The sequence below is a fragment of the Solanum lycopersicum genome, chromosome 9 (genome assembly GCF_036512215.1).
Source record: "Solanum lycopersicum chromosome 9, SLM_r2.1".
NCBI lineage: Eukaryota > Viridiplantae > Streptophyta > Magnoliopsida > Solanales > Solanaceae > Solanum > Solanum lycopersicum.
The window spans coordinates 5,544,191-5,557,299 of record NC_090808.1 but is presented as its reverse complement, the minus strand read 5'-3'; the positions used below and the strand labels follow the sequence as shown (position 1 = coordinate 5,557,299).

General features: G+C 29.8%; 1 protein-coding gene across 1 annotated transcript; it reads right to left on the bottom strand.

Moving 5' to 3' along the window:
- Window positions 1-7,335: 7,335 nt before the first annotated feature.
- LOC101262647 (phosphatidylinositol:ceramide inositolphosphotransferase 2) lies at window positions 7,336-12,799 on the bottom strand. Its single transcript, XM_004246323.5, has 12 exons — window positions 10,896-12,799; window positions 10,701-10,790; window positions 9,808-9,894; window positions 9,651-9,719; window positions 9,243-9,323; window positions 9,033-9,104; window positions 8,844-8,901; window positions 8,646-8,748; window positions 8,093-8,188; window positions 7,960-8,006; window positions 7,743-7,852; window positions 7,336-7,656 (listed from the first exon to the last, which is right to left on the bottom strand). Exons 1-12 carry the CDS (start codon window positions 10,953-10,955, stop codon window positions 7,579-7,581), a joined length of 951 nt encoding a protein of 316 aa, XP_004246371.1. The 5' UTR covers window positions 10,956-12,799; the 3' UTR covers window positions 7,336-7,578.
- Window positions 12,800-13,109: the final 310 nt, after the last annotated feature.

The window sequence follows — 13,109 nt, the reverse complement described above, 5'->3', positions numbered from 1 at the left end:
AACTTAGTATAAATTTTAAAAAATTATAATTTTTTTTAATAAAATTATGATTTAAATTAAAAATAAATTTTATATATTAAAATATTATTTAATTTTATAAATATCAGTTGAAATAAAAAAAGTTACTTTTAAACAAAAGGAAGATTATTTTTAAACAGAAACGAAACTAGGACAATTCCTTTCCTTTTTAATGATGATTTTTCTTTTTAATACAATTTAATTTCTATCTTTTCGATATGAAACATTTAAAATTACAAGATTAGAAATTATATTGATACATTGTTTCACTTGAATCGAGAAACTTTTAAAAATAGTTTCTTTCAATCTACGAGATAAGTATAAAATTTATATATATTTTAATCTCTTCAGATATCACTTATAAATATGTTTTGTTATTGTTATTATTAGATTAAAATTAAATAAATAAATTAAAACGAAAGAGTATATAAATCTTCTCTATTTCTTTTGTTTTTGTAATTTTTCTGATTTAAAGTTTGAATTTACTCATCATTCCTCTTTTGTGAATCCCACTGTCACTACTAATGGCCCCCACGACTCCCTTTTTGTACATAAATAGAGAAGATCTATGTACTACTCCTCCACCTAACCATATTGTATCACCCTGTAATATGAAATTATGATTAAAATTAAATATGAAACTATATTGATATAAAATTAAAGTTTTATTTATGATATGATTTAAATTTTATAAGTTTGTTTTTTAGAAATTAAGATTTTTAAAAAAAATTTAAACAGTTTTATCGAGTGAGTAAATTGTAATTCATAAACAAGGTATTAGAATATCATAAGGTGTATGCATATTTGCAATTACAAAATTTTTAAGGATACATAATTTTATAAAATTCACTATCTAGCAATAGTAATAAATAGCTATTTCATAATATAATTTTTTTCGTATAGTACGAACAATTAATGATATTAAGTCTTTGCTCAAAAAATCTCAATGATTAAGACCTGCTTGGATCACACAACAACATATCATTGTAATTTCACTTGAGTAGGGTATGTGAATGGTAGAGTATGGACATACCTTACTCCTGCCTTGAAAAGTAGATAGATTATTTTCAATAAAGTTTCGATTCATGAAAAATAATTAAAAGCAGATTAAGGCCTCATTCGTTTGTAATTAATGGAAGTCTGAATCTTAATCTTAATCATTCAGATTCAGCTTGTCAAGTATGTTTGGTTTTTAGGTCTAAATCTAAACCATTCAGATTGAGCGCATTAAGTTCATTTGTTTTATTTTTTAAAAAGCCTCTTAATAGGTCTGAATGAATCAAATATGTAGGAGACTCTTAACAACATTCAGACTCATTTAATAAGTTATCAAATAATAAATCACCGCTTCTCTGCTTTAAGCGTGCCTTTTTATCTCATAATAAAAACTTTATTTCTCTCTTTTCTCAATCAAACACCAGTTTTCCCTCTTGAACTGGTAAGTTTTCATAAATTCTTTTAAAAAAAATTTTATATTATATTTGACTTGTCAAGAACACAGTTGGTGTATTGACATTTATTAAGGTTTTTGAATGAAAAAAATTGTACTTCCAAACCATGATTATTAAAACTTTTAGAACTTTTTTTTTATCAAAAGCGATATATTTTGTTGAAATGAAACTTTTATGATATTTTATTAATTCAATGTTAATTTCACAAGCACATTGAGATATTGAAAACAAACAGTATTAATTATTTAGTGTTTAGATTTAAAGACAACATCTTAATATTTAGATGTGTATTCATATCAAAACACCTGAATCTTAATGCAAATCTTAACATTCAGATATGTATTAAGATTTAGACCTCTTAATCTTAATAGAAACAAATGAGGCCTAAATTGGGGATAAAAAAGTGGAGAAGCCATGAAAAAAATACTACAGAGAGCATGCCAAAGCAGTGTAGATACTATAACATACTACTACGATAATTGAAATACAAGAAACAACATATAGTAACAAAGATTGAAGGATAAGAAACTACAAGAGTAATACTACGACTAACAATATATAATATAAGGGAAAATAGGAAATTGCTTAAGTACCCCCCAACCTATGCCCGAAATCCTAGAGATACACTTGCACTTTACTAAGTTCCTATTACCTCCTCGAACTTATTTTATAAATAGTTTTCTACCCCTTTTCGGCCTACGTGGCACTATAATTGAAAAAATTATCAACACGCATTGGGCCCACAAGATAGTGCCACATAGTCGAAAAGGGGTAGAAAATTATTTATAAAATTAGTTCTGGAGAGTAATAGGACCTTAGTATAGTATAAGTGTGTCTCTCCGATTTTGGATATAGTTCAGGGGGTACTTATGCATTTTTTCAAAAAAATAGAACAACGCTCAACTATTTACTAATATTCTATCATAATTTGTTTCTTTCATAATATCCTATCTAAGGTCATATCCTCGGTAAGTTGAAACTATGTCATGTACGGTCTGATCAGCTCTCCTCAATACTTATTAGCCCATATCTAGCCCTCCTGAAGTTATCTATATTCATCCTTTCACACCTTCTCACTAGGACTTCACTCTTCTTATCTTCACATATCCGAACCATTTCACACTTTCTTTTTGTATCATATACTCCACTAGAGACACTCCCACCTTAGCTTGTCCCAAATATCTTCACTTGTGATATTATATTTTCTAGTATATCCACACATCTATTTCATAATCCTCGTTTCTGAAATTTTCATCTTCAGGACGTGAGAATTCTTGACTAATCAAAATTTCGCCTTATACAATATAGTTGGCGTAACCATCACTATGTAAAACTTACCTTTTAGTTTTGGTGACACCTTCTTATCACATAAGATTCTTGAAGTTGGCCTTCATTTTATTCACCATGATCAATTTGATGTGTGACATCATCGTTAATCTCCCTTTTTTATTGGATAATAGATCCAAGATGCTTGAAACTCACATCCTATTGGATGGCTTGGATATTGCCTTACTTCGACACCAACCTAATGTTTTACATTACTGTACTTACACTTCAAGTATTATGTCTTGGTCCTTCTCAACTTAAAGACATACTGGATAAACATGACCCTTAACTTGGCTTCAACTGATAACTATGACTCTTAACTTTGAGTGTGCACAAGTAGACACTTAAAGTTGTATAAATTTGAACAAATAGACACATTTGTCCTACTTGACCATACATGGAAATTTTGTGTCCTACGTTGCGTCTGACATGTATTATATTGTAGGACACGTGTGTCTATTTATTCAATTTTATACAAGTTTATGTGCCTACTTGTGTACACTCAAAGTTGGAGGGCGCCGACATAGTTATCCGCTGAAGCCAAGTTAAAGGTTGTATTTATGTATTATTCCCAACTTAAACCCTTTAAACTTAAGAGTTTCTCTCTAAACCTCTACCTTCACATTAACTCCACAGTGAGCCTCGTCTATCAATATTATTTCATCAACAAATAATACACACCATGACACTTCATCTTGGAGTTGTTTCGTCAATTAATCCATCACTAAAGCAAAAAAAAATGACTAAGAGTTGATCCATAGTGTAGAGTCTTCTCTCGTTGTCATTACCCTAATTTTGATCATCATACATGTCCTTGATCGCCTTGTTATACGCCATATGTGCACCTTTTGGCTCTAGCTTCATATCACTCCATAAAAACATCCTTTGAAATTTAAACATGTATATTTTCTCAGTTCAATGTAAATATTATGTGTAAATCTCTCTTCCTCTCCCTATACGGCTTTACCAGTCTCCTAAATTTAGATTAAATAAGTTCTTAAATTTTAATACCAATAAACATACTAATAACCTAATATCTAAATAATTCAAATTCAGACATGCATTAAGTAAGAAATGAGACCTAAAAATACTTAATATAAATTTAAAAATAAAATTAATTATTTTTATCTCATGTTACCCTTTTAATATTATATATTCATGCAAGTAACCTATAGTATTAATTTATATAGTTTATAAATTATTAATTTGAAAAAAAATCAAATAAGCTATAATTGATTAATATCATAATTGTTCAAATATTAATAAAATTAGTTTAGCCTTTCTCTCAAATAAACTTGCTTATACTAAAGAGGGATAAGCAATTAGTCATATTTGTTTAAAACTACTTTAAATGTGCCTAACTATAATCCAATAAGTCATTTTAATTTCCTCCTTATGTTGAAAAATTTAAAGTGGAAATTGGCCTAAATCAAACCTTGCTGACTTTCTCTTTTTATTTTCATAAAAAAAATATTTAACTTTTTATCAAGATGGCCCAACTACACGGCAAAACAAGAATAAACCAATTTAAGTATGGGGAATGAAATTTCTTTTCAAAGGTCAAAGTCAAGAAAAGAAAAAAAATTGATTTGACATAAAATTATATTATTCATCAAGCTTAGGTGTAGTTTCATTATTTAAGACCATAATTACTGTTAATTTGATTTAAAATCCTGTCTAGTCATTTTCACTTTATTCTATCTTAGACCTAGTACTAGTATTAATCACAATATATTTTGATTAAATAAAACATCATGGAGTGGCATCATCTTCTTTTGGAATTATGTAAATTTCATCTTGAGTTTGTGTGTTTTATGACCTATAAGTTAAAGGATTTGAATCGTGAAAATAATTTCTCGTATTTAATATTAATATTATAGTAGATTGTCAATATCATACCATTTGAGGTACGATTTTTTTTAAAGCTTGATAATGCATGATGTTTTATACATTAAATTACCTTTTTCCCGCTTCTTCCTCCTCGATTAATTTATTCATTTTTCTATTCAGTAATTATTATTTTTATGAAATGAATTATAGTACAAAGTTTCTTATATTGAATCCACAAGGAACAAAAGCCAACGAAGCCATAAAACCAGAAATATGTAGATTAATTGATAACTTGAGTTTCATATTTTGTGTAAGAATAGACAATTAGACATGGAACACTTAACAATATTTCAGAAAATTTGTGAATAATAGAACAAACACGTGTAAGAATTTTCATCTGCCAAAATTTAACAATAAAAATGATACGAAATTGTAGTCACCCCCATTTGATAAAACTTCTAAACAATTTAACAAGATAGATTAAACGAAGATAATATCAATATCTGGCCTTCATGCAGAACTTATGAATAATAGGACAACACATGCAAGATTTCCATATCAAGTTGATAGTCAAAGATCTCGAATTTGAATCTAAAAAGAAAATTCGATTTTAAAAAGGGGAAGTAGTCACTAAATTTTGGAGGAAAAACATGAGCAAATAAATAAGTAGGCCAATTATGTGTGTGACTTTGTAATAATGTGTAGCACCACAAAGGTGTCAAAGAAGCATGCAAAAAAGTAAAGTTTTTATACTCACAAACACTAATCATGAAATTGAACATAATTATTTACTCATATATCAGACACCACAATGTCTAGTTGTCTATACACTAGTAAGAATTTAGGTTCTTTTTTAGCTGACTTTTACAGCTTAAATTGAGCTCTCTTTTTTTTTAATTCTATATCAATTTTATTATAATATGTTGTTATTAATATCACAAAATATTATTATAAAAACATACGACATACCTTTGATTTTGATTCCACGTAGAATATGATTACTCTAGAAAAATATTATTATAAAGAATAATTATTACAAAGAGTCATGATGAGTCTAAATTAATCTTATACTAATACTAAATAAATTTTATGATAATCTAAAAGTTTAAAAAAAGCTCCAAACCAAGATATTAAGAAACTAAAATATCAAATAAAGTTGATGACCAGTGTACTTTTTTTATTTTTTTTAATATGTATGAATATTAATGTAAAAAACATAAAACACAAATTGTGCCAACATAGGAGCTTTCTTCTTCCATCCATTTTATTTTATGTATTGGTCCATATTGTATTTCTGTTTTTAGTTTCGATTAATTCATATATGTAATGTAATACTCATTTAAAGGAGAAAATACTCTTCATTGAAATATTTTCATATCATAGTTTAAAATTGAAATATCTGATTAAAGATAAAGAAAAGATCGTTCTAATATGTAATCATCCCTCCATATATAATCTCTGTTGTTGGTTCAGATTGTATGATAGTATATACTACATGAATTATATACTAAAATCTTAAAGTGGTTTAAAGCTTTGAAACGTAATATTAAGAAATCAAAATACTATTTTAAATTAGTTGATGGTTATTTATGCCCTTTCAAAAAGAAGTACTTCTGCCTCAATATTAATTTTTGAATGTATAAATCACAAAATTCTATTGAAATATATTTTGTTAAAATATAACCAAGCGTAAGTGATATGCTATTAGAAATAATTAAATTCACAATAAACTGTTATTGATTAGCAAAAATATAAGCATTACCAGTTTAATTGATATCTATGCGTATTGAAGTATATACATTATTAATTTAAATTAGAACAAATTACATTTAATTTTGATCCCATAAATTTAAACATACTAGATATATGTGCTGGAAGTTCAGAATCTAATAAGATTATAAATTAGTTCTTATCTAATTAATTAGCTCCTTAAAGTCGTGAGATTTAGGTAAATTAACAACAAAAAAACTATTATAAAGTAATATGAAATGATAGGGGGAAAAAATGGGACCAAGTTAGTTGTCAAGTGTAGCAACAAAGATTACACCACATGACAACGAAGACTTTTACTAATGTAACCAATCGAAAACTTCCTTCTTCTGTTTGAGGTGACTGAGTTAGTCCAACATCAAACATGTGGTATTTTACCACAAGGAGCTACCTTAGGCCCTTGGCAATGTTTGCTTAATTGAGCTCATTGTGTAAAGATGTCACCTTCTATGTCCTTCGGTAGCAATTGTGGGTTTCGATTGTTCCATCATTGGAATGAAATGTTAGTCCATGTTCAGTTCAAAAGTTTCTTTATAAATTGTAGGTTCAAACAGAAACAGATAATGTTATTTATTAGCTTTTCGCTCTTCATACATAAATATGCTTCACAATTAAAAGTATTTGAGTTCACTTGAAACTGATCCTTTATACATATACACATGCATAGTGAGAATAAAAGCTATCGAGTTTACATGATTCTTAACGGTTTTGGAGATATGAATTTCAAAAGCAATGAGAGAGAGCCATTATAACGTGCCAACGACCAAATTATTGTTGTCATTATAAAGGACAACTAGGCAACGTGCTGTGCTGCACTTTCCTTTAAAATAAATGTTACCAAACATGAGCAAAGGGAATGTGTGGACATAAAGTGTTGAGTTGGATCTATCTAACACACCAGCTCATGCCCATGCTACTTGCCTCATAAAGGAATAACACATTCCAGAAAAATAATTTGCATTAACCAAAAAATAAAATGAATTTCATGATACATTTGCTGATCAAACATTAAATTTAACCACATAGGGACGGCGTGGAGACGACATCCATAACCTTCATTTCGTATCCTACACTAAAACCAAAACTATTCAACTTGGAAGAACACAACTTGTAATGATCGCATTGTTACCAGTGTATGTACCAGGGGGGCCTCAGTGAAGGCATTCCATGAAAAGTTTATCGCCTAAACACCATTAATCACTGCTTCATGTAATGTTTTGCCATCTTCCACAATCTTCCCATTGATTTGGGTTCGGGGCCTCTATAGAAAATGCAAAGAAAAGAGTGTCAAAGCTAATCTCATTAGTGACAGAAATGCTATATTCCCTAATGCATAAATCTCTATACCCATTCTGCAGGATCTCCCGAATTTCCATTCAGCAATTTGTGATTCTCTTCTTTAGACTTGCTATCCTTGGTCACCGGAAGCAACAAGGCACTAGTGCGATCAGGCAGTTCTGCAAGAAAGACACCTCAGAGCTTAACATTCCTCTTGTGTAATAAACCAAATTTGGGAGGTGAGACTGGAGGACGAAAACTAGATAATTTAGAATTGATAACTAACCTGGTAATGTTTTATCAATGAAGAAGATTACAAGGTTAACAGTGTACCTGTACCAAATTAACGTGGCTCAATCAAGTGTTCACAATAACAAGAATGTGCTGAGGAGTGCATCAAGCAAAGGAACACCACTCACCATGCTACAACAACGTCAACAGTGTAATGCTTGCGGGATGCAATAATCAAAAAACTTTGTGCAATAACAGCTAACCAAGCACACTGTTTTATAAACCTGCAAAATAAAATCAAGCAATCAGTGACAAAGACAAGTTGTGCCAAGACACTTGAGAAAATATAGATATGCAACCTAAGCGAAGGAAGCAAAAAGATCTAGTCACTCAGCTGACACATAAGATATATGTACCCTACAAAGCAGCTTTTTGTCGTTGTACCATGAAAATATGAAAAAGTTCAAAAGAAACCCTTCCCTCCGAGAACTCATAGAACCCAAGGAAGACATATTTTCCAGGCAATGATTGAAATGAAAAGGAGAAAATGAAGCAAAATGAAGGAGGAAAGCATTGGTGTGCCATCATACTTAATTAGGCTAAGTACTTTCAGTACGATCCACACTGAACTCCCCTCCCCACCAAGTAATGCATGATTTGCATAGTTCTATTACCATCAGAGCAAGATTCAAATGATTATGAGATATCAAAAGTCATTCAAATCATTATCTACTGTAGTACCTTCGTGTTCCATATTTCTGGTATGTCCGCACAAAGACTAGGGAGAATATCATGTGAGATGAAAATATTAGATCACCACAACCATAAAGTACACCACGAGGAACTGCACAGTCATAAAACTCGCATAAGTGTCTAAATTAAAGAATGTGATGCTTTAGATGCCAGGAGGAGCGATCAGTAAAGGAAAATGCTACTTACCAATCAATAGTGCTTGCAAAATGTTGTCAGGCGGAGGAAGCGTGGCAAGCTTTGAACCCTGGTAATTTGCAGGGGAAAAAGTTCGTTCAGGTTTTGCCAAAAAAGATGATTAAGTAAGCTGAGGCACAGGTAACAGACGGCAGAACAAAAAAGTTAAATAAAAAACCGTTAAATGAAAATAGCTTTTACCTCGCGACAGTGATAGTTTGGACCAGGAAGCTGTGTAGAATAGAACGTTATGATCCGAAGGAATTGGCAACCCTGTTACAAACATTTTTAACCAACTTAGAAAATATAGAAGATCTCAAGATCTCCATTATCGGTAGCCTTGTAGACAAGAACGAATAGTAAGGGAAGGAGTACAAGAGAGTAAATCTGGCAAAGAAAAGGGGCACTTACAACTAAAAATGCCAGGACCCTGCACCATATCAGAACTGTATAGATCTTTTTGGTCTTGAAAATAAAAGGATGGAACGTCCACTGCAGCAAAGCATGAGAAAAGCGTTAGAATAGAAGACACAAAATTAACTCAACCAAAAAGTAAAGATTAAGACTACCACATCCCCAAAATCCATTCGAGAGAGAAGGAAAATCTGGTTGACCACCATATAAACATAATTTAAACTAATATTCAGGGTTTCCCTGTTTCTAAAGCCTGAAGCAGCTTGGCATCATGGTTTGCCTAAAACAAATGCAAGAGTGCTTTTTATAAACTTAAAATTCCAAAGGCATAAAGCAGTAATGACAAACAGAATCCAATCACTTATAATCTTGCCAAAAAAAAGATGATATAGAGAAACAACTAACCATGACGAAAGATAGAAAGATGGTGGTGAATACAGTTTCACTTATGTAAGCTCTATCTTGTCCAAGCTCCTGGAATTTTAACCCCATAAGAAAAGGTCAGTGTGCAACTCCCATAACAGTCGCGGGGGGGGACAAAAACAAAAACAAGTAAACCAACCGGAAGAAGATAGAAGCCGACGTCCTGAAGAATTGGTCCAGGCCGATGAAAGTAATGCACCCCTCTAGCAGCAAGTCCATGGATGTACTAAAGAAAGGAAATTGGAAGTTTCACAACTCAGGAATCCAAAATGCAATAAGATCAGGAATAAAAATGACTATAAAGCAAAGAAACATAAAATCATCACATTATTTGCCAAAAATAATATACAACAACTACACAAAATGTGCACAAGTTTTATTATTCAGTAAGAGATCAGCAGGAAATTATCCAGCTCCCAACCTCCCATGACTCCGGACAGACTCTGCCCTGCCTAGACCGCAGAAAAAGAAAATATTGCTAAAGGAAACATCGTACAAATCAAAAGCAAATGACTACAAATGGAAGATTTTGTAGCAACACACGGTAGATTGTAGAATCAAAAGCAGTTGAATTTCAACCTAGCTTATAGTACTGGCTACTCCATGCAAGTCCAAAGCAGAAAAAACTATACTTTCTGCAAGAAATGAAGGAGAATAAAAATCTAGCTGTCCAAATTTTAACAACTAATTGACTACACTGTAGAATCATAGAGACCCCCCTTCCTTCCCAGGTCTCCCCCACTATAAAAAATCTTCTCTTAATCAATCATCAACTGATGAAGTAAGAATTGACTACACATGTACACCATTAAAATTCAAAACTTCTAGAGCTCTCAGCAAAGTAAAACTACAATCATTTGTAGCAAAAATGCTATGCTTGTAGATGGCATCACTGAAACCTGATAGAACTTTTTAAATTCCTAATGACATAAAGTACCAAAGGTCCATATAATCAAGCAACCCCAAATAAACACAAAACCAAAAGAAAAAAAACAATTGATCAAAAGAAAGAAGATATAGATAGATAGATACCTGACAAATCAAACCACCAAGAAGATATTTCCAATTTTCAGCAAGAAGATTGATCTCTGTTGTTACCTCCGCACAAAATCTCTTCCATAACTGCTCTCCATAACAACAAACCATCACAATCAGGGAAAACGGATCTCCAGAAAAAAAAAACAAAATTAAACAAATTCCACAAGCAAAAGTTTTGAAAAAACAAACCTTTGAAGCCTCGCGACCAATGTAAAACGACATGTCTTTATCTGTACCAACCAGAGCCATATTACATCACAAACCAACCATGGCGGTCAATATCGTTCAACCTAAACCCTCCTTTCACTTCAAATACCAATTTCAATCCCTTTTTTTTTCCTTTTTCTTTTTTCCTAGTATCACCAAATTCAATTCAAACAATTAAGAAAAAATAAAACTTGAACCCGATCGGTAAACTGAATCGGAACCCCCAAAAAACCTTAACTCTAACCGATCTCAAAAACCTAAAAATTACCAAATCGCAACGGAATCAAAAAAATCAATTCAGAATGAGTGTACAAATAACGGAAAACTTCAGTGGGAAAAAGTAATTTATACAGTCGCCGGAAAATCGAATAATCCGGTATACTTTTTTTCTCTCTCTCTAGAAACTGCCTGCTGGCGTGGTGTTTGATTTTCTCTCTCTAGAAACTACTTTCTCTCTCTCTTTTTAGCCTTCTGCTTTGTCTGCTAAAAACGCGAGTTGAACACGGAGAACAGTTGAGAAGAGAGAAGAAGAGATTTGAGACAAATATATATATATAAAAAATATTTGCTCCTAAAAAAAAAAGTGAATATGATAATATTCCATGTTGAAAAATATTCCAAACTTTATTTATTTTTGTTGGTATTACTTTTTAAATGATTTTTATATATATTTACTAATAAAAGATTTACTCGCATCACATGTTTAGATCAAGTCAATATGATTATCATTATTATGTGATTTAATGAAAGTAAAAATATATGTTAATTAATTATAATTAAATAAAATAAGTTATAAATTTAAACAGATAATATACATATTGATTTGGTATAAAAGATAAGTTTTATATAATTTAGGAATACGAGGGTACGTTAAAATGTGTGATATGCTTGTACGATTACCGTAAATATCGAATCTAAGTCAAAATTTTACCATGAAGAATTACTTTTAATAAACTTTTAACATTTAATTATAATATAATAATTTATATTTTCACTTTATTAAATTATTTGACTTTAACTATTTGAAATTTTGAATAAATATTTTTTTTATTTTATTATATCATAATTATTTATATAATTATATTGTGGTTTTTAAATTTACTATACATACTCATTTTTAAGACTCGTAATAATATAATTAAACTTTAAAATAAAATGCAAAGTTCGATTTCAAAAAGGCTAACACATTAAACATAAAGATTAAATTAGTAATCAATGAACTTACCACGAGTTAATGGTGATGCATTTATTTTTTTGGGTGCTAGTTAACTGCGTATTATATTAAATTAAATTAAATCATAAACTTCATGTGAGCAAAGTATTTTTAATTTTTTATTATTATTTTTTTTTTTATATTACGGAGAGAAAAGATCAATGCCGCTTAGCCTTATTATCTTTAGTGATATTTTAGTGCTATGTTTTATGAGAATTCGACGATTTCATTTGTTTAAGTGCCTAGCTAAAAAATTTCTTCTTAATGAAATAATTGGTAACGATAAATTAGTCGCGATGTTAATAATAATAATAATAATAATCTTGATTATGATTAGAGTTTAAATTAGTAATGATCAACTTACCACAAGTTAATAATGATGCATTTAGTTCTTTACATGCTAGTTAACTAATAAAATAAATTAATTTTAGTACGAACATGATCTCCTCAAATCTTTGGAAAACTAAAAACAATAACATAGAACCTCTTTATAATCTTTGAATATTTGCACATGGAATTGATGATTGATAATTAATAAGAAAGATCCTTTTTCTCTTAATCAGAGGTTTTGATTTTTAAGTATATTACGTTTGAAAAAATTATATTAATTTTTCATACATAATACAAATTTAAATCAGTATAATTTTAATATTAATATCCAAACACTACCAAATAAAAACACATAAAAAAGCGATAATTGGACAATTTGTTTGTTTTCCTTCAAATAATATAAAAATAGAACGTTATAATTGAGGAAATGAAAATTGATTAAAGTAGGAAAGTTTTTCCCAACATAAACAAAAATAATGCATCTTTGTAGTTATTACATTGCATTTTAAAAAAAAAATAAATTAGACTATATTAATTTAATATTTTAAAATTAAAAATTTAAATATTAAAAAGTTATAGAAAAGATACTATAAATTGTATATTTTCATAAATATGATAAACATACATTATAAAAGATAATTAAAAGTTTTTAT